The sequence below is a fragment of the Rousettus aegyptiacus genome, unplaced genomic scaffold (genome assembly GCF_014176215.1).
Source record: "Rousettus aegyptiacus isolate mRouAeg1 unplaced genomic scaffold, mRouAeg1.p scaffold_m13_p_6, whole genome shotgun sequence".
NCBI lineage: Eukaryota > Metazoa > Chordata > Mammalia > Chiroptera > Pteropodidae > Rousettus > Rousettus aegyptiacus.
The window spans coordinates 94,137,969-94,159,712 of NW_023416309.1; the positions used below are offsets into that span (position 1 = coordinate 94,137,969).

A 21,744-nucleotide genomic window follows, 5' to 3' on the forward strand; every position below is an offset into this window, starting at 1 on the left:
CTCCTCCCTTCCTGCCCTCAATCACTCCTCCCCTCTGCTGCTCCATAACTGTCCTCACTATTTTTGCAAGGCCAAAAACTCTCTTAAAATGGAATTTCCTTTCTTTTAGGAACTAAGAGTAAACATTTACTCTCAAGTCCACAACATGATCTATTTTCCTGAATGACTCTTAGTCTTTAACAATAATCTCAGCCCTTGGGGTTAGAGGTGGGTGCTGGGAATTTATTTAGGCTGTTGAATATAGAAGGTACTATGACTGCCTACATAATTAGGAGTAAACTAACGGTCCAATATCTCAAGGCCCTCTCTCCGGTCTTTCACTCCCACCAACAAAGGAGCAGCATTGGATTTTAGAATTGCAAGAGATCTTTACAGAGTCTATAACACACTTTTTCATTATGCAGATGAAGAAGCTGAGGCTCATAGACCCTTACTGCAATGATTAACAACCAGCAGGAATAGCACTCAGTAACTATTTGCTTTATTGTTTCTGGCCTAAGTTCAAAATGACCACTCCATATTAGAATACAAGTTTCCCAATTTAAAGACTGTTTGCTTTCCACACTATCACACTGAGTTATGTACTCCATTCGGTTTAATATAAAGTCATTATAGCCATAAATTTAATTTAATTCTTAACAGCTTTATTGAGATATAATTCACATACCATATAATTTGCCTATTTAAAGTGTACAATTCAATGGCTTTTAGTATATTCAGAGTCGTGCATCCATGGCCACGATCAGTTTTAGAACATTCTCATTACCCCTAAAAGAAACCCTATGCCCATTAACGGTCATTCTTATTTTCCCTCATTCCCCCCTGCTAGCCCTAGGCAACCACTAATCTTTCATGTGTGGTCCTTTGTGACTTGTTTCTTTTACATAGCACAATATTTTCAAGGTTCGTCCATGTCGTAGCATGTAGTTCATTTTTTTTTATTGAATAATAAATATTCCATTATATGCATATGCCATGTCTTATTTATCTATTCAACAGTTGATGGATAACCGGCTGAATTTTATTTTAAATAGATGTGATCTCTGATAGCTAGTAGAAGCTTAAAATCCAGACATAAATATATATCTCATATATTTCTGTTGAATTTATACTTAAAGAAGCATACTTATCATGAAGACTTTATTATAATCTCATACCTAAAATCAACAATTTTTTTTCTAAGTTTTCTGATGTACATGATTACCTCGTGGAAAGACGAAATAAAGCCCTACCCTAAGTTTTCCTGTTCTGCGACTCCCAGGAAAATAGAGGCATATACAGAGATTGCCTAAGTGACAGCCCTTAAGAAGAGATAAAGGAGAAAAGAAAGATCCAGAGCAAGACTCTTTTTGTCTGGTTTCAAATGTGGTTTAGAAGCGAAAGGGCATTTGGAGTTTCACACCCAACCAGCCGATCAGCATTCATAAGACCTAGGCATACATACATATATCTATATATATAGATATATATACACACACACACATACATACATACACACATATATGTATATATGTATTATATGTGTGTGTATATCTATCTACCTATCTATCTATATGCACAAACAGTATAAAGATTGGATGGGGGGGGTGAGAGTGAGAAAAGGGTGCAGTACAGGCCGCAAATTCAGGCCCGTCTGACCTCATAGGGCTTAGTATTTTCATTTTTGTCTTTCTGAATTTATAGGTTGGCCCTCACTCAACCTCCTTACTGTTCTGTGGGTCTCCAGGTGGGTCCATATTTGGAGACTTTGGGGGACTAGTTCGTGCTTGGTAGAACTTGAAATTGTAAAAACAAAGTTGAGGATATTTATGATCTTGAGGGGTACCTGGCCGATTCCTCCACACTAAACCGTTGATTATCCAAGTCCTGCCTTCCCGATCCCCCTTTGCCCCTCCCCCCTTCTTATAAGAGTCAGGCCGCAGTACTCCTGAGTCACCTGCGGCGGGAAGAAGGGGCTTTTGGGAGCGCCTTCCGCTCGATTTTTAGAAGCTAGATGAGAACACCGAGAAGCGATGCTTGACTCAGCCCGCCGGAGGCTTGGGCGTTGTGTCATTCCCCACACGTGATGCCTTCCCAGGCAGCGGAAACCTCACGTATCATGGGACTTTTCACCCTAGTGATTCCACCCCTCTCCCTCTCTATTCCCCAACCCCTCCCCCCCACCCCCGCCACTTCCCCGCTTCGCTCTCATATCAGAGACTAGAGGAAAGGAGGGTGGATGGAACCAGGAAATGCCACTCTCCTAAGTTGGCCGGGAGAAGCAGAGAAACTGTTTTTGGGAAACTACCAAGACGTAGCGTTACAATTTTACCCTTCTCCAGAATGCTTTGCACTTCCTCTGTTTATACTGTCCTACTCTCATCCTAGATGTATCCTATCCGAGGCCCCCTTATCACTTAGATAGACCTTGTCCTAGTTGTTTTCTGTTTCCCACTTTTCTCTGAGCCTGGAAGTCTCAATCAGTACTGGTTTGAGTCTCCAATCAGCCTCCTCCCCTGTTTTAGCTCCGTGACCTTGAGTGAACCAAAACTTTTCTGGGCCTACTTTCCTAGTCTGTGAAACGGAGGTCAAGCGTTTGTCTACCTCACCGCACCCGTTGTGAGGAACAAATGAGAAAGCCCTTTGTGAGCTGTAAAAAGCAATAGAAATGTTAGCTATGTTAATTTTGGACGGCTGGTGACGCTTCCAAAACCCCTCCCTTTCCTTTGGGACCCGCCCTGCAAACCCAGTCTGGAGCTGACAGTCTTCAACACCGTTCTCTCGCAGTCTTTCTCATTGGCGAACGCGCCGTCTGCGCGGCGCCGAGTGTTGACGCCCGGCCCCGCCTCCGCCGGCGCAGGATGACGCACTGGCCCCGCCCCTGGCCGCGCCTGGCCTCCCGCGGGGCCCCGCCCATCGGTCCGACGCGGTGCGGGTCCCGCCCCTCGGATGACGCGTAGCGCGCGCGGCCCGGCCGCCCAGGCAGTTGGTGCAGCGGCGGTTGGGCTGAGTGCGCTCACCCCACCCCTCCACTCCGGCCCGGGCCCCCACCCCGCCGGGCCCAGCCCCAGTCCCAACCCCGGTCCCAACCCCAGCCGGGCCTGTCCCGTGCGGGTCTGTGCAGCCCCCTCAGCCCGTGACACCAGGGGCCGCCTGTACGCCCGCCACCATGGAGCTGGAGGACGGTGTGGTGTACCAAGAGGAGCCCGGCGGCTCCGGGGCCGTGATGTCGGAGCGGGTGTCCGGCCTGGCCGGCTCCATTTACCGCGAGTTCGAGCGGCTGATCGGACGCTATGACGAAGAGGTGGTCAAGGAGCTGATGCCACTGGTGGTGGCCGTACTGGAGAACCTGGACTCGGTGTTCGCGCAGGACCAGGAGCACCAGGTGGAGCTGGAGCTGCTGCGGGACGACAACGAGCAGCTCATCACCCAGTACGAGCGGGAGAAGGCGCTGCGCAAGCACGCCGAGGAGGTGAGGGCCGGCGGGTCGGCGGCGAGGGCGGGGGTCCAGGTCCCTGGGCGGCCGGGGGTCGCGGCCCGGCCCGGCCCGGGAAGGGAGGTGCGCCGGCGCCGGGCCTTGTGGGGGCGGGACTGAGGCCCGAGGCTCTCGGACCCCCCGCGGCTGCCGTGAGGTCCCCGGAACCCCCGGCCGATATTAGAAGCCGAGGCAGGCTAGTGAGTGTCCAGGAAAAGGGAGTGAGATGGGGGAGGCAGGGCCCGGGGAGGAAGCCACAGTCTGGCATGAGGGCACCTGGGGTTGGCTGAGGGCGGAGATTTTAGGGTGTCTGGTTGCCTTTTGTAGTTTAGGGAAGTTTCCGACCACCGTAGGATAGTCAGATGGCAGTTCAAACTTGTGTGTGTGTGTGTGTGGGGGGGTGCGTTTAAATACTTCTGTCCTGGAAATGGAACTTACGCTGGTTCCAGTATCTTTTCAGGGGGTTACTGCTTTGGGAAGTGAGAGATTTCCCTCTTTCGGTCAGTTTTTTCTTGACGTTTTAACCCTGTTGGGAAAGAGGTTTTATTTTATGTTTTATGTGCCTTGGTTGACACTTCATCAACATTAAGGTGTTGTATAGCAATACTCTGTAAATATAGAGAATATACAATATTATTTTATTGGTATCCCACACCAAAGCATTCCTCCATATTAGGTGGTAACCTTGGACAGTTCCCTTTAAAAACCCTCTGTTTGTTTATAAAGAGGACTTGCGGGGGCGGGGTCGAGGAGGTGTAGGTGACTGTTGGCAACCCTTTTCAGGCTGCAATTTCCAGGTGCCCTTGGCCGGCTGCTAACGCTAGCTAGCACCTCAGTTCCCGCACCGAGGTCTGTGAACCTTTTGGAGCTCTGCAGTGCAAGTCATAGGTCTTTGGCTTTTTGAGACAAAGATTTTTGCTTTCAGGCTGTGTTGGCATTATTTCTGTGGAACTGTGTAATGCAGGCAATGCGTCCTATTCATCTTTGTTTTCTAAGTGTCTAGCACACCTGGCTAAATACAGGGTGATTGAAGGAAGCTAAATAACTGAAGGAATGACATGTTATCTTTCGAAAATATTTGAAAAGTTTTTAGGATGTGAGATTTATTTAGCAGCTCATTTCCTAACACCAAATAATACCATTATTTAAACTTTGTTATGTCACACAAACCTTTGTACCAGGTCAAATAGTTTATTTTCTTTTTTTAACCTTGACTATAGTTAGGATTTTCAGTTCTGATTTTGTGATCTATTTGGCTCAAAGGAATATTGCCACAAAAAATTGACTTTATTTCAAGAGCATTTTAAAGCATATTGGGAAGGAGGAGTTGAAAAAGAATCTAAGGATGGGATCACAATTTCCACTAGTTTATTAGCACTGTTTATGGAACAGAGGTCATGTACTACTTCTGAGATGGCATGCCATGCCTTCATGCTTAGACAGGCCCTTACTAGTTGGTGGATGTACTTGGATTGGACTGGAGGATTAACCACATACACACAAGTGAGGAGCAGCCCCTGCATGACCTGTAACCTCAGATAAAAGAAATGCTCCCTCCAGCCTTAATGTCCTGTCAGTCTATGCAAACATGGGCAAAATGCCAGGGTCACAGGCGCCAGGAAAACCATCTGCCACAGGTTGCAGAATTAGAAGATAAAACTAACTGCTGGGCTCTGGATTGTATATTACTCTCTTAAGTAAATGACTTTTTAAAAAATAGGTTATCAAATGACTTGTAATATATGCTCTTTCAAGCACATGTATAAATTCTTTATTAATGAAGCCTTTGGGCAACGGCCTTGACCTGAGAATAAAGAACATTGATGAAATACTAGATGAGCCAACTTCCAGACCGCAAACATACAACCACCTTGTTATCAGTCTTTATGTAAGGTCATAAATCAAATATTACCCTCTACCCAGAAATTCAGTCTCTTTTAGGCCAATATACAGAAGTGAATTCTGTGTTTAATTTTCTGTGAGTGCTTTGTGGTCTTTAATATGAGGACTAAGAGTCTGCTATTATAGCAAAAGTTGCCTCCGGGTATTTACAGCATAAGCATTTGAAAGCATGGAGATTATTCTTCACCAGAAACTGTAAAGTAAATTCTGAGCACCTTTGTGGAAATTTAGGAGGATATTTAAATGGTGAGAATGTTTTAGGAGGTGCGAAGTGCTGTAGTCTCTTGCCTTGCTGTAATTCTCAGGAAGGAATCAGATATTTAATCTTTATTATAACGATAATACTTAATTTGGGTAACTTTTTTTGGCTTTTATTTGAGTTTTTTGGTGTGGAGTTAGCTTGCTATTTTTCTGAGTCTTTAAAAACAACCTAAAGGAGGGCTAATTTTTGTGACCAGTTTCAAATGCTAATCAAGAAATTTCTTTTTTTGCTCATCGCTCTCCCATGACTCCCTACTCCAGCCATGTATCTATCTTCATAAGTCCTGTCTGATGCTATGCCAGTGCTGTTCCCTTGGACTAGAATGCTTTCGTCTCAGGTTCACCCTGGCTAGCTCCTCACTTTAGGCATAGCTTAAATTTCCCTTCTTGAGGTAGATCTTGCCCGTCTAGTCTATCCAGAGTAAGCCCTGCGAATCTATGAACAATTTATTGGTAAATCAGTGATTTTTAAAAACAAAAATCTGGATAGAAAATGATCTGGAGAGAGTTGTCTTGGGAAGAATATGTTGGTGTTTGTCATGTTTTTGTGCAAATTCTGATTCTTTTAAAAAAGCATAGACATGGTTTACTTGGAGTAAAAAATAAAGTAATATTTCCCTTATAAGTAGCCAAATGAGTTAAAGAACCTTTTCTTAGGAATTCAGTTCCAAGTGATTCTGTGGGGTTCATTTCTTATCACATTATTTTCAAAGTGAGAGTGTATTTCACGTGATTAGGGTAGAAGGAGAGATTGCATGTAAAATGAAGGTGCACTGTCTTCGTCCTCTTCCTCCTGGTGTGATGGAAGTATAGATGAAGAGAATAGGCTGAAGAGAGAATATATTTGCTGGGAAGACGTTATGATTTGATTTTGTGACTGCTTTTCTGTGACATTTTGCCTAAAAAAAAATTGGGGTGATTAAATGCAGAGATGAGACAGAATACTGAGAATTTTCTAATTAACTTTTCTCCGATGAATCAGCACTTAAAGCAGTAACAAATCGATGTTTTATATGAAGATTTTAATCAAGTGGTTTTCTTTGAAAGTGTATGAACATGGGAGTGATAAGAGCAGACATTGAATTTGGTGTTCTTTTTGTTGATGTTATAATTCTCATTCATTCATAAAAATATTTTAATTAAAACCATTGGAGCTATTTTGATTTGTTTATGAAATAATTTACAATGCAGTTAATGTCATGCCTTGCATAAACACTTAAAAAAGAAAATTCGAATCTTTTCTGTTTTTATGTCTTTATCAAGAGACAGGAATGAAGAGTAATTTTGCATATTTATAGCTTTAATTTGTTGTTAGATTATTGAGAATTTAGGAAGTTAAAAAGCCAAAGTTCCACTTTTGCTTGACCATTGTTTTTGTCTTCAGCACAGTTGTTATGTAAATTAATAATTATGACAATTCTTCATATTTTTAGCCTTAATTTTATCAATTCTAGTGTCTTAAGGAATTGAATTTTACTATTATTTAGGTTTTATTTCACTGAAGTGGAGCAGCAAGGGAAAGGTAGTTTAGTTATGCACGATGATTTGTCAGTATAGGAGAACAAATTGCTGGTCTATAAGGTGTTAACATTTATACCTTACACTTTTGAGCATACATGTTATTTATTAAAGTTTTCAAACTCCTTTTAAAAGTGAAGTCCCTGTGTGTGTGGTACCTGTTTAGTGGTTTCTTTTCTAGGCAAGGCAACCCTTGGTTGAACTCACAGATTACAAGGACCTTGTCACTTTACAATCCCTTATTTTTTATTTTTTACACCTACAGCACTTGACCTTCCTAGGTGGTCTCCCATCCAAGGACTAACCAGGCCTGACCCTGCTTAGCTGTCAAGGTCAGCCAGGATCGGGACTTGTTCAGGATGGCATCACCATAGACTGTTCAGTGGTTTTTGAAACCAGTATCTGTGGTATCTTCAGTGAACTAAAGATTTTTGTTTCAAGAATTGACTCAGGTGCTGATTTAATTTCTCTATTAGTTCAGTTAGTGCAGGAGTCAGCAGCTTTTTGAAACAAATGTTATATTTTAATTAATTCGAACCTGTTTTAAAATGCCCAGAATGCATTTTAGTGCTTTATCAATCTCTGTATTACCTAAATTTATTTTGTACATAAAACTAACACTTTTAAAACACGCTTTAAAAAACACATTTTCATACTTGAAAAAATACTATTTTTTCTTTTTAATTAAATTTATTGGGGTAACATTGGTTAATAAAATTATAGAGGTTTTAAGTGTTCAGTTATGTAATGCATCATCTGTACCTTGCTTTGTGTGTTTACTACCCAAAGTCAAATCTTCCATCACCATATATTTGACTCCCTTTACTCATTTCTACCCCTGCACCGCACCGTTGTTTTTTCTTGTCAAACTATTTGAATAAGTTATACACGGACCAGAACCAGAGTAGCTATGTCCTTGCCCCTGGTCACTTCCTGCTTCCAGACAGTTCCTGAAATGAACAGTCTTTTTGTTCTCAAAGTGCGTGCATGTGTTGGTGGTGGGATTATTGCTTTTTGAAATGGTAACCAGTTAACCATTGTTTAGCTCATAAGACAGCTCTTACTCTTGCTTCTACTTAAGAAATTTCTGAAAACAGGTATCTAAGTGACATTCACATTTTTACTTAGTTAAAATTACACAAAAAAAGGATAACAAAATGGGTAAAGTACCTAAACTGGATCAAGTACTCTAATCAGAAGATGGATTAGTAAGAGTAAGGAGTAAGGACTACTCACTAGATTATTGGAGTATGTGACATTGGCCACTGATCCAATTCTATGCCCAAGTTTGGTTTCCCTTTCATGGGCTCCTTAGCTTACCTTTAACCACATGCTGCATACTTAAATCTTAGGGAACCTTTGGTTCCCAGGAGAGCTAATATTAGAATCTGGCCAAATATGTGTTTTTTTGTTCCATTGACAAATAGTGGCTGAGTTATTTTAAAAACACTTTTTTCTGCTTTGCTCAACACTTATAATGAATATGGCTGTTACCTAAATAATTAGGTTGAGATTAAATATATCAATATAGACCCAATTTAATAATATTATAATGTGTCTATTCAGAAAGCTGATATTTACAATTACATGTATGTAAATTCTATATATTTTGAAATCTTGGCCTGTGATATTTAGTTATTAGTTTGAATGCAGGACTGTGTTTTATTCACTTAGGAATTTTAGTGTTTAGTAGTTTGCATAGTAATGTTCGAACTTAACCATGGGAATTTACATATTAATCAATGCAAGAGAGAGGTTTCCAATTTTAGGATATAGAATTATTATTAGTAACTTTAAAATACTGTTATTTTTTTTAAGGTCAGTAAACTTTTTCAGTAAATTTTCCCCCTAGCATTTTATCAGGAAGATTTTCAAACATATAGAAAAATTAAAAGTATGTTGATCATTTGTATATCCATTACCTTGATTCAGTAATAGTTTTATTTATTTATGTATATATGTGTATGTCTATGTATATGCGCATGTATGTGTGTATAAATATACAACATATATACATATACATATTTTTAAATTGCTGAGTCATTTCAAAGTAAATTGCAGATATGACACTTCACCTTTTAGTACTTAAATTACTGGTCTCATAAAAATTGAGCATATTCTACTACATAGCCACAATATTATTTATATTTGAGAATATTTTCTAATATCTAATATTTCATTTGAATTAATTTTTTTCCATTTGAAGTTTTAAGAGTATAGTATATATGTCAGTTGTAGAGGTGAGTAAGGTGTTAATATTTTACAGTGTGAATTAATGTCACTCCCTCATCTGGAAAGGAAACAATGATTACAGTTTAGCTACTTTTCTATAAGAAATTTAAATCTGAGATCTATAAAACTAAATTGATTAAAAAATTTAATTTAAAATTATAACATAAAAATATCATGGGTTATTTTTCCCTTTGTAACTTAGATGTACAGAAATTGGAAAACTGACCCTATGTTTCATGTTTTCTTTAGTAACTTTTAAAAAAAATCATATATTTTCCAGTATATTTTGTTTCTGACTGCTTACTTGCTTTACTAGGGTTATAGAGACTGAGAAGAATTTTTTTATTTGTAATTTGAGTCCTGCTGATTGGATTCCATACAGAGAATAGGGTTTTTTTTAATTTTATTTTTGCGATTGTGGATTCTGTTACTGTATTTTAAAATGTATTTTCACTTGCTCTTCCTGAAGTTATTTTTTAAAGTCTGGGAGGAAACTCCATAATCTTCTAGTTCTACCCAATGCCATTCACATAGGTAGATAGAAAGATAAACAGACATATACATAAACAGAAAGAAAAAAACATTTTTTTTTTTTTTTTTTTTTTTTGAGCCAGACACTGTTCTAGGCTCTGGGAATGTAGCCACAAACAAGACAGAAAAGGATGGTGGCCCATGCTTTCTTGGAATTTATATTGTAATAAAGAGTAAACAGACCAGTTAATTACAGATTATGATAGCTGCCATGCAGGAAATTAAAAAGATGACATGATAAAGAGTAAAGAGGCAGTTTAGATGGATCAAAAGTTTATACAAGGGTAAGCTGCCCATGCAGGAAATAATTTATCTGATAGGAATAATTATTTAGATCTGAAACTTTAGGCATATGTAGTCAGAGTATCTCCTATTCATTATTCCTGAAAATTCAGAAAAGTAAGTAGTTTTCATAAATGTGTTTCTTCTGTTTCCTGTCTTATTCCTTCTCGTATGTGGCTTCTCGGCAACATTTGACTTTTGGTCACTCCTTTAAGAAACATTAGATTTGGTTGTGACTTTGACATTTCTTGGTTTTCTTCTTAGTTAAGTGACTACTGTATGGATTCCTGTTACTCACATTAGCCGTGGTGTTCCTTGGCTTTTTTCTAAGGTCCTCTTTAGTTCTCACTCTGCACCCTGCCTAGCTGATACTATCCATTCCCTTGAGTTCATTTGCCATTTGTTGACTATTCCAAAATGTGTGTTTCATTCATTTAACAGATATTTATTGAGTGTCTACTATGCACCTGGTACTGTGTTGGGGATACAGTGGTGAGTAAAACACACTAGATTTTTTCCTCATGGAGCTGACTGGCAGCCTGTTAAGAACTTAAAGGCCAGATCTCTTTCTGGAGTTTTCAGATCCATATTTTTGTTGTTTATTGGGTATGAATGTCTCTCATGGCCAAAACTGAACTTATCTCTCAAGTCTGCCCGCTACCAACCTGGCTAGATGTCTGGTCACCATCCTTAACTCTTCTTTTTCCTTCATCCCCATTGCTACTTTATTTTGTTTCCAACTTTTAGATATTTCTGGAATCTCTTTCTTTCCAAATCCATTTCTACTACTCTGATACAAGCTGCTCTTCTCTTGCCCTGAATCCAAACTCCATAGAGTTGGAACTTTGTGTCTGGTACATAGGAAGTACTCAATGAGTATATCTGAATAAATGAATGGATGATTCAAATTGTCCATAACTGATTTATCTGCTTCCAGTATTGCCAACCTATAAATGGCCCATCACAATGCACCCAGGTCTCTATAAAATTGAAATCTGATCAAATAATTTTCATACTTTAAAGCCTTTAGTGGCTCTGTCTAAAGTACCTAACATACAAGGCCTTGTGATCTGGTAGCTCCTTGTCATACCAGCTTCATCTTTTCCTTTTTGAGCCGTATTGAACACTTTGCATCTGTTTTGTGAAAAGTATTCTCTCTAGGCCTTAAAAACTGCCTCTTGGCTTGGCACTCCCTTTCTCTTCTATTGCCTGGCTAACATTATTCTTCTTTCAGATTTAAATTCTGGGATTCCTTTTATGAACACCCAAGTATGGATTGTGCCCATCTTGTATCTTCCCACAGCTTACTGTCCTTCCCCCTCTCATAGCACTTCCAATGTTATATCAAACTAACCTATTGCTTTATTTCCCCCACTAAACTACTGAGATGCTGTAGTGTTTTAATAGATACTATTTGTTGATTGGTTGGATGAATGGATGAATATGCTAAAGGCCAAATTGCTAAGCCTAACTATGTAAAGTTTTCTTTTGTGCATTCAAGTTATTGTCCTTACTGTTGGTGCCAAGTTATGCTAACATTTGCAAAAAATTCTTCAATAAATCCTTTGACTTTTTACATATACAGAAAAACCATGACTTCTTATGAGTATAGTTATTGCGGGCATTTTACCTACATCGTCCTATACGTAGTAGATATTCTAGAAATATTTATGCATTTTAAAATTTGAAATATTAAGATCATTGGAACTACTGTCAGAAATATTATACGTATTACTTTTGCATTTGCAAAAGTCGAGCTAGGTGATCTTCAAGTCATGTTAACACTGTGATTCTCTGATTATTTTAAACTTAGTAGCAGCTTTCTGTTGTATTCTTATTCATTTTAGCCACAGATATTTGTTTCTAAGTTACTGTTGAGAAATAAGTGTTCATCTGAATACATTTTTCACACAAATGAAGGTTAAGTGCCAAAACTTAATTTTCATTATTTGCTTAGAATCTTTTGATAGACATTGCTAATTGGTTAGAGCAGTAGTACCCTACAGTAACAAATAAAATGGTTAGTAAAACAGCATTTTTATTTGAAGAAACACTCATTCTGAAGAATAGTAAACATTTCTTTCTTGAGCATTGAAATCTGTATTGATTTAGAGCTACTGCCTAGGCTATTACGGTATAAATAATTATTTTAATTATCAGATCCTCAATTTGAATTTCCTTTCAGTTACCTGTTATCTTAGTCTTATTTTGTTGTTACTGCTGCCTATTCAAAAACAAATACCTTTTAAAAAGTTAACAGGTTGTACAGAAATGTGGAATCAAATAAACAGGCTTTTGTAAAACAAGAAGGGTAACTATTTAAAAAGACTATTGTTTGTCTATGATTCCACTATGAAAATAGTCTACTTGAACTTGTTTGATGTGATTTGGGAAATATTTTTCAGAAATTACCCACTTATTTGTGGCTCTATTTAATTTTAACTCCTTAAAAAAATACTTTTATGCTGAGGTAGGAATTAATTTACATAGTTTTAATCATCTCTAACCTAGCTGAGGGCCAGGAAGTGAATGATTTCTGAATAGCTAAAATGAATGTCAAACTCTGTGCAGTAAAGTTCATGATTTTGGCCTATTGAAGAAACATTTAAAGACAAAGTTTTAACCTTACTTTAAATAAAATAGTTTCTTAGCCCTCTATAGGTTATAAACAGCAAATTAAGAGGGTATGTATTAAAGATAAGTACTTATATATAACAAATGGCAGGTGTCTTTGAATTAGGATACGAAAACTTAAAAAAACCAACATAGTGCATTGGCTGGGGGCAAGCACAATAGGGGTCAGATTGCCTTAGTTCATATCCTGGCTCTGTTACTTCCTAGCTATGTAATCATGGGCAGGGTTTTTTGTTTTGTTTTGTTGTTGTTGGTTTGTTTTTTTTTAAATTTCTTATTATTTTTATGCCTATAGCATGTGGTCTTTCTAGGTGGTTTCCCATCCAAGTACTAACCAGGCCTGACCTTGCATAGCTTCCAAGATCAGACATCAGGCTTGTTCAGGGTGACATGGCTGTAGACCATGGACCATACCTCCACTGGGGAATAAACCCAGAACCTTCTGTGTGTAAAGCAGATGTGCTAACTGCTACACTATGGAAATATGTCCTCACGGGCAGGTTTCTTAATATGGAGCCTCAGTTCTTAATTTGCAAATAGGGATAACAATAGTAACAACCTCATAGGATTGTCGCGAAGATTATACAAGAAAAATGAGCTTTTCAAAGTTCCAGGCATTTGGCTAATATGCACTAATATGTATCTATATGTCTGATATCTACCCATCTATCCATCTCATTTATTCATTTATAAAACAGATGTTAATTAAACACTTCGTGCCCATGGTGGGGATACAAGAATGAATAGTCTTGGGTCCTGCCCTTAAGGAGCACATAGTTTCATGGGGGAGGCTAATGTAAATAATAAGGGCAGCCTTAGGTAAACATTCTAAATAAGTACTGTATGTACAAGGTTCTAAAAGCCTAACTCAACTTGAGGAACAGCTTCACAGAGATAGAGAGTGGCATTTAACTGGGTTATGTGTCAGCCAAAGTGTGCAAGGTTTGAAAGTATGTGACCTATTCAGAAAACTACAAAAACATGCCTTTTTTGATATATTTAAGTAGTAAATATTAGTTTTCCATATGTTCTTTAAAAACTATGCTAGCACTTCTGCCACATAGGGGAGAGGCAAGAAGTGAGGTTGAGTATGTAATCACAGGTCAGAATTTAAAGGATGGTGGTGTCAAATTAAGATTTTTATCTTGAAGGTGTCACACACACACACACACACACACACAGTATTTGCCATTTTGTGCCTATTTTCAGGGCTCATCCATTTTGTAGCATGTATTACAATTTTGTTCCTTTTAAGGCTGAATAATATTCTATTAATATGTAGTATATATGTCTCTTGTCAGATATGTTTTGCTAGCATTTTCTCTCATTCTATGAATTGTCTCTTGTTGATGTCCTTTGAAGCACAAAAGTTTTTAATTTTGATGACATCCAATTTATGTATTTTTTTCTTTGCCTGTGCTCTTGGTGAATATATAAGAAACCATTGCCTAGTCTGGAGTCACAAAAACACCTATGTTTTCTTCTAAGAGTGTTATTTAGTGTTCAATCTATTCTATTTTTCTTAGAGTCCAAATTAATTCCTTTGCATATGGATATCTAGTTGTCCTAGCAGCATTTGTTGGTGAGACTATTCTTTCCCCATTGGTACCCTTGTTGAAAATCAATTGACTATAAATGTGAGGGTTTATTTCTGGATTCTCAATTTTATTCCATTGCTCTATATGTCTGTCCTATGCCAGTACCTCCCGTCATGATTACTATAATTTTGTAATAAGTTTTGAAATTAAGAAATATGTCCTCCAACCTTGTTCTTAATTTTCCATTTGCAAGATTTTTTGGTTACCCTGGCTCCCTCAAACTTCCAAATGAGTATTAGGATTGGCTAGTCAGTTTCTGCAAAGATGCTAGCTAGGATTTTCATAGGGATTTTATTGAATTTGTAGGTCAACTTGGGGAGCGTGGCCATTTTAACAATGTTCAGTCTCTTGATCTATGTACATGGGGTGTCTTTCTAATTAGAGCGTTAATTTTTTTCAACATTTTGTGGTTTTCAGAGTATCGGTTTTATTTCTAAGTATTTTCTTTTTAATGCTGTTATTTAAATTGTTTTCTTAATTTCATTTTCTGATTGTTCATTTCAAGATATTTAGACATACACTTGATTTTGTATATTGATCTTGTATCCTGCAACCTTGCAGAACTCATTTATTAGTTCTGTGTGTTCCTTAAGATTTTAAGATGGTTCCGGTCAAGATAGTAGAGTAGGTATTTGCTGTGTTTGCCTCTTCTAACAACCATGTCAGAATTACAGCTAAACAGAATAGCCATCACTGGGAGTAGCCTGAAGTCTAGCTGAACAGAAGTCCTACAAATGGGAATACACAGAAGAGGCCCCCTCGAGACTGTTAGGAGGGGCTGAGATGCGAAACAGGCTGATTCCACTCCCATGTCAGCCAGTTGTGAATTGGGAGAAATATCTCAGCTGTGAAGGTCCCCCAGAAGAGCGAGGGGTCTAGGCCCCATACCAGGCTCCCCATCCCAGGGTTCAGGTGCTGGGAAGAGAAGTCCCCACAACTTTTGGCTGTGAAAAACCGTCATAGATTGTGCCTGAGTGAGATGGAGGGCTGAATTTCTTGCAGACTTTCCTCTTAAAGGGTCCACGTGCAGACTTAATGCTCATGCACTCGCTTGCTCTGAGCTCCAGCACTAGGGCAGCAGCTTGAAAGGGGCTAGGGACATTCAGGGAGGAATCGAGTTGTTTGGCCTCAGGGCGAGGGCTGGAAGGGCAGCTTTCTCTCCAAGAGAAGTGCTGGCAGTATCTACTGATCCTTTGTTGAGCCTTCTGCACTCACAGCATGCAGATGCAGATGGCCGCCATATCTGAGTCTCCATCAGCTTGATTAACACAGATTGCTCTGCCAAGGGGATTCCCTGAGACCCTGTCCCTCCCAACATGCGGGCCAACCCAAGTCACTTCCAGTGGATTTTTCATACAAACAGCCTGTCTTGGCTCATGCTCCAGACTTTCTTAAAATCTCTCAAAGGCTCACAAATCCTAAACAAGCAGCATCGTTCCTCTGCATGCCCCGTACCTCTTGCTGAGCAGCCCTAAGGCCAGCACTAGTGGCAGCTGGGCTTGGTTTGTGGCTTGGCCTCTTATGGCACTTCCAAGCCCAGTGTGAGTGGTGGCTATTTATGGACTGCATGGTGGCTCATGCCAGGTGGCCCTGGGAAGGGCATAGGCGGCAGCCGAACTTGATTTGCAGCAGGTCCCCTCCCAGGAGGTCCTGGCATGCACCCCTGGTAGCCGGCTTCAATCTGAGACTTGAGTATCACCCAGGGTCACATCTGAGGATGACATACCCAAAGGGCAGACAGGGCAGGCACCAGAACCCTGCTAAAGAGAATCCTGCTCTGTAGGGTCAGCCCCTTCTCAACGACTCCTCCACTGGTCAAAGCCAGTCATCATAACCAATGAGTCCAACGGTTGGGCCCTCCTATTGAAAAGCAAACAGCAACCAAGGCTCAGCTATAACAGGAGGGCACACACAACCCATATAAGGGACACACCCAGAGCACCCGGCTCAGGTGACCAGGGAAGACTATGCCACTGGGACCTACGTCACACCTACATGAGGCCGGGAGACATAGCAGCCTTACCTAATAACATACAAACAAACACAAGTAGGCAGCCAAAATGGCAAGACGAAAAAACATGTTCTAAATGAAAGAATAGAACAAAGCTCCAGAAAAATAATTAAACAAAGTAGGGACAAGCAACCTACCAGATGCAGAGTTCAAAACACTTGTTATAAGGATGCTCAATGAACTTAGGGGAAGACTAGATGAACTTGTGAGAACTTTAACAAAGAAATAGAAAACATGAAAGTGGAGGTAGAAAACATAAAAAGGAACCAGTCAGAAATGAAGACTACAATAAGTGAAATGAAGAAAATCTTAGGAGGAATTAACAGATTAGATGAAGTGAAAGATCAAATCGGTGACTAAGAAGATGAGGTAGCAGAAAACAGAACAGCAGCAAGAAAAAAGCATTCAAAACAATGAGGATAATTTAAGGGGCCCCTGGGACATCAAGCATATCAACATTTGCATCATAGTGGTACCAGAAGGAGAAGGGAGAGAGCAAGAAATTGAAAACCTATTTCAAGAAATAATGGTTGAAAACTTCCCTAACCTGGTGAAGGAAATAGACATACAAGCCCAAGAAGCACAGAATCTCAAACAAAATGAACCCAAAGAGGCCTACACCAAGAAACATCATAATTAAAATGCTAAAGGTTAAAGACAAAGAGAGAATCTTAAAAGTAGTTACCTACAAGAGAACTCTTATAAGACTGTGAACTGATTTCTCAGCAGAAACTTTGTAGACCAGAAAGGATTGGCAGGAAATATTCAGTGATGAAAAGCAAGGACCTCCAACCAAGATTATTCTACCTATCAAAGCTATCATTTTGAATCAAAGAACAGATAAAGAGCTTCCCAGATCAAGAAAAGCCAAAGGGGTTTATCATCACCAAGTCAGTCTTATAGAAAATGTTAGTGGGACTTCTTTAAGAAGTAGTAGAAAAAAAGAGAAAAAAAAGAAGATATATATGAATAAAATGGCAATAACTACATATCTATCAAAAATTACTTCAAATGAAAAAGAATTAAATGCCCCAGTCAAAAGATAAGTTAGCTGAATGTTGATAAGAAAACAAGAGCCTTACATATGCTGCCTTCAAGGAACTCACTTCTGATTAAAATACACACACAGACTGAAAGTAAAGGGATGAAAATGGAAACGAACAAAAAGCTGGGGTAGCCAGACTTATACCAGGCAAAATAGACTTTAAAACAAAAGCTATAACAAGAAACAAAGAAGGACCCAGTTATCCTACTTCTGGCTGTTTATCTGAAGAAACCTAAAACACTACTGTGAAAGAACATGTGAATCCATATGTTCTTGCAGCATTATTTACAGTAGCCAGGATATGGAAGCATCCTGGGTGTCCATCAATGGAATGGATAAAGAAGAGGTGAAATATATATACAATGGAATAGCACTCGGCCATAAAAAAGAATGGAATCTTGCTATCTGCAGCAGCATGGATGGTCCTAGAGGGTATTGTGCTGAGTAGAATAAGTCAGAGAAAGACAAGTGTCATATGTGAAATCTAGAAAATAGGATAAACAACAGAAACAAGCACATAGATACAGAGAGTATTTTGATGGTTGTCAGATTGGGGTCTGTAGAGGGATGGGTGAAATGGGAAGGAGTTAGGGGGTACAAATTGTTGGTTATAGAATAGTCATGGGGATGTAGAGTATAGCATGGGAAATAAAATCAGTAGTATTATAATAACTGTATGGTGTCAGAGGGGTACGGGACTTATCAGGGTGATCACTTCATAAGTTATATAAATGTCTAATCAATGTGGTACACCTGAAACTAATATATTGTATGTCAACTATAATTGAAAAAAATAAAAAAATTAATGAAAAATTTTAAATAGACAGTATGTCATTTGCAAATGGAGGTAGTTTTACTTCTTTCTTTCTTGGATGCCTTTTATTTCGTTTTCTTGCCTAATTGCCCTGACTAAAACTTCCAGTACAGTAATAAATAGAACTGGCATTTTGAATGAAATTTTTGTCTCGTTCCTGATATTAGTGGGAAAGCATTTAGACTTTCACCATTAAGTATGATGTTAGTTGTGGGCTTTTTGTAGATATTCTTTTATCAGGTTGAGGGAGTTCCCTTTTATTCATAGTTTTTAGAGTTTTCATTACGAAGGGATGTTGAATTTTGTCAAATGCTTTTTTTGTAATTATTTAGATAAAACATTGCTGTTCAGATACATTTTTAGGTACTGGTGTTTTGTGCATTTTTTTTTTAACATCTGGAAGTATCTACTTTTGACAAGACAAAAGTTTAATTTTATAACTCAGGTTTTAAGTTTGAGTAATATAAAATTAATCCTTTAAAAAGGCATAGTGTACACTAGTTGCATATAAGAGTTGTTTCCCTGTATCTTTGCCAACACTTGACACTATTGGAGTTGTGGACACTATCTGATATGTGTGAAACAACTTCTTGTTTTAATTTTTTTTTCTCAGATCACTAGTGTGGTTGAACATATTTTCTTGATTCTGCTTTCCTTTTCTGTGAATCGCCTGTTCAATTTCATTTACTCAACTTAGCAACCACTGATGTTTGGCTAGATCCGGATTATTACTTTACAATGGCTTCACAATATCCCCCTATGATCATCAATGGCTGCTAAGACTATTGGGTAAAAGGACTGAAGGAAATCTGTAGTTTAAAAGAGACCTAAGAGATGTAGCATCCAGATGCAAGGTATGGCTTATGTTTGGATCCCGTCTTAAAGCGTTTATGAGAGAACCAGAAAACTGAATGGTGACTAGATAGTCCCTATTGTTTCATTAAGGATTGGAAAATGGTGCTATTCTAACTCAATTAATCCTTTAGCATTTTTTAGCAAAATTTTCTTATAGAAGAAAACTTCCCCCTCATCAATTGTTTGGTTACCCTAAGGTATAGTTTGTATAAGAATGACAGTGTAAGTGCTAGATTCTTCAATTTGCATACTTTTATAATTTCCAAGAGCGCTTTCTTATTCTCAGGCCCTCTCCCCACCCCTCTTCTTTTTAAAAATAGCATACCGTTCTGGTTTCATGGATGCAATGACTATTCTTTGGTCTCTGAGTATATTAATTATAGTTTTCATTTGTTCCCTGCTTTGTTTCTTCAGAGTCTGATTTTTTTTTTTTTTTTGATAGTTTTGGTCTCTTTGAGGTTGGAGCTTCAAATGCCAGATAAACCTTAATTATCCCTTCATGTTTTAAGAATGAGGCATTTAAAAAAGGAGAGCCAGAAGCTCTGTGTGCCTGGATATAGTTTATTGCCTATTGAGAACCCAGATTTCAGTACCCCACTGTCTTTTCTCAGAGACATTTGAGTTTTTCTAAAGAAAGATAGTCTCTTTGGGGCTGGGGGGAGTTGGGTGGTGGATAAGCCTAATTATCATGGGAATCTGGGTGGGCAGGAAGTGAAAGGGAGCTGTCCATATTGCTGTTCGGCATATAGATTTTCACTTCATTCTTCTCTTTTTGTTTGGCACCTGGCTGTATCCCGTAGTCTAGAATCTCTCTTATTGAGTTTTTTCAAAAAACAAACTTCCTGTCTTCTGTGTAGGTGGGCGAGGAGGGCCATCTGGCTGCTCTGTGACGGTGCAGGGGACCTACTAGAGATGATACTAACTGGTGCTTTCAGACTTCCCTTCATCCCCGCTGTGTTTTCAGTGCATCCTCACCCCAATTCCCTAACTAATTACATAGTTTTCATAATATGAATCTGTCATATTTACTTATCCACTATCTATTGATGGACATATATCTTCTAGTTTTGAACTGTAACTAGTAGTGCTTCAATGAATATCCTGTGCATGCCCCTTTGTGTATGTATATTCATTTGATTTTTAATAACAGGAAGCTCTTATTACAAAATTTTGTCTTATTAAATGCCACTAATAATTCTATTGAAAGTTATATATTAGCTTTTAATTATGGAAATATCCAAGCATTAAAGTAGAATAGTATAATGAACTCCCATGTACCCATCATTCAACTTTAATAGTTATCAACATCAAGCTGATACTGTTCCATCTGTCCCTTGTACTTCCTTCAGCATTTGCACCATATTTTAAAGTAGATCAAACCCTACATAACAGCATATCTCTAAAGGTAGTTTTTAAAAAGTCACATTTAAAAGTTACAAATTTTTCTTAACAACAGTTAGTGTTCACATTTTCCCAATTATCTAATAAATGTAGTTTTATAGTTGGTCATTCAATCAGGATGGAAACAAGATAGTCTACATATTTACACTTGGTCTAATATGTTTCTTAAGTTTCTCTTATCTGTATCAGTTCTCCTTTTCTTTCTTTCCCCTTGCTATTTAGTTGTGAAGAAACAATCATTTGTTTTAGAGAAAGTTTCCACATTTGGCTTTGGAGGTGGGGAGGAACCACATCTCCAGGGCATTGTTTAATATATGGTCTGTCCTCTTATTTTTAAAAGATATTACACTGAAAACCAATTGATTTAACTGAACTTAACTGAATTTAACAATAATTGTTTAACATAATGGAAATATTTTCCTTCTCTCTGCATAGTAAATGAGGAGAGGACACTATCTTGGGTGGGTACTTAGCAATCAGTCAGAATTTTATTTGCTGGTATTTTTTAGACAACTACTGTAGTTTAGAGTTAACTATTTTAAAGGGCTTTTTTCCCCCTTCTTTTTTTGTCTCTTGCATCTTTACTCCAATAAGCAACAACCTCTAGGGATCTTTTTTTAAAAACCTCGGGAACTTGCCTTTTCAGAGTATCTGTTTTCCTTCAGAACAGTGGGGCAAAACAGCCCCTATAAGCCATCTGGACTTGAAACCATTTTGCTTCATCATAAAGCTTATTCTTTTTAGATCCTGACATAAGTCTTTATTGTCTACTGCTTTTTTCTTTTTTTCTTTTCTTTCTTTCTTTTCTTTTTTTTTTTAAAAGACAGTGTGTCCTTGCTCCCAGAAGAGTTCCATCAGAAGTTTTGTCAATGTTGTTGCTGGCGGATAGTTATTGAGAGGGGAAAGGGGTATCTAAGTGAAGAGATGTTTTTCATACATGCTGAAAACCCATTCATGGGCTCTTACCCCTGCCCAATTCTTCAGTTCTTTTTAAAGTGTGTGTGTGTGTGTGTGTGTGTGTGTGTGTGCGCGCGCGCGCGTGTGTGTGTGTGTGGGGGGGGAAGGGAGGAAGGGAGAAGGGGGGAGGGCGAGACAGACAGACAGACAGACAGACACACACACACACACACACACACACACACAGGGTGGGGCTGATGGGAGATGTGTGCTCTCTTCAGCCAGTGTACCTGAGGGATTTGACAGGCT

General features: G+C 38.7%; 1 protein-coding gene and 1 non-coding gene across 7 annotated transcripts in view; one reads left to right on the forward strand and one right to left on the reverse strand.

Annotated features, from left to right (window-relative positions):
* The first annotated feature begins 2,968 nt into the window (after nucleotides 1-2,968).
* Nucleotides 2,969-21,744, forward strand: part of SPAG9 (sperm associated antigen 9) — a 113,360-nt gene continuing 94,584 nt past the window's right edge. For 2 of the 6 annotated variants that reach the window (XM_036222055.1, XM_036222057.1), the window contains exon 1: nucleotides 2,969-3,451. In XM_036222055.1, the coding sequence (XP_036077948.1) occupies nucleotides 3,149-3,451 (303 nt within the window). In that variant the 5' untranslated portion in view covers nucleotides 2,969-3,148. The remainder of the gene's footprint in view (nucleotides 3,452-21,744) is intronic. The other 4 variants (XM_036222054.1, XM_036222056.1, XM_036222063.1 and 1 more) reach the window with 2 other exon arrangements.
* Nucleotides 8,567-8,672, reverse strand: LOC118604469. Its single transcript, XR_004951770.1, has one exon. It is a non-coding gene; the product is annotated as a small nucleolar RNA snR87 (small nucleolar RNA).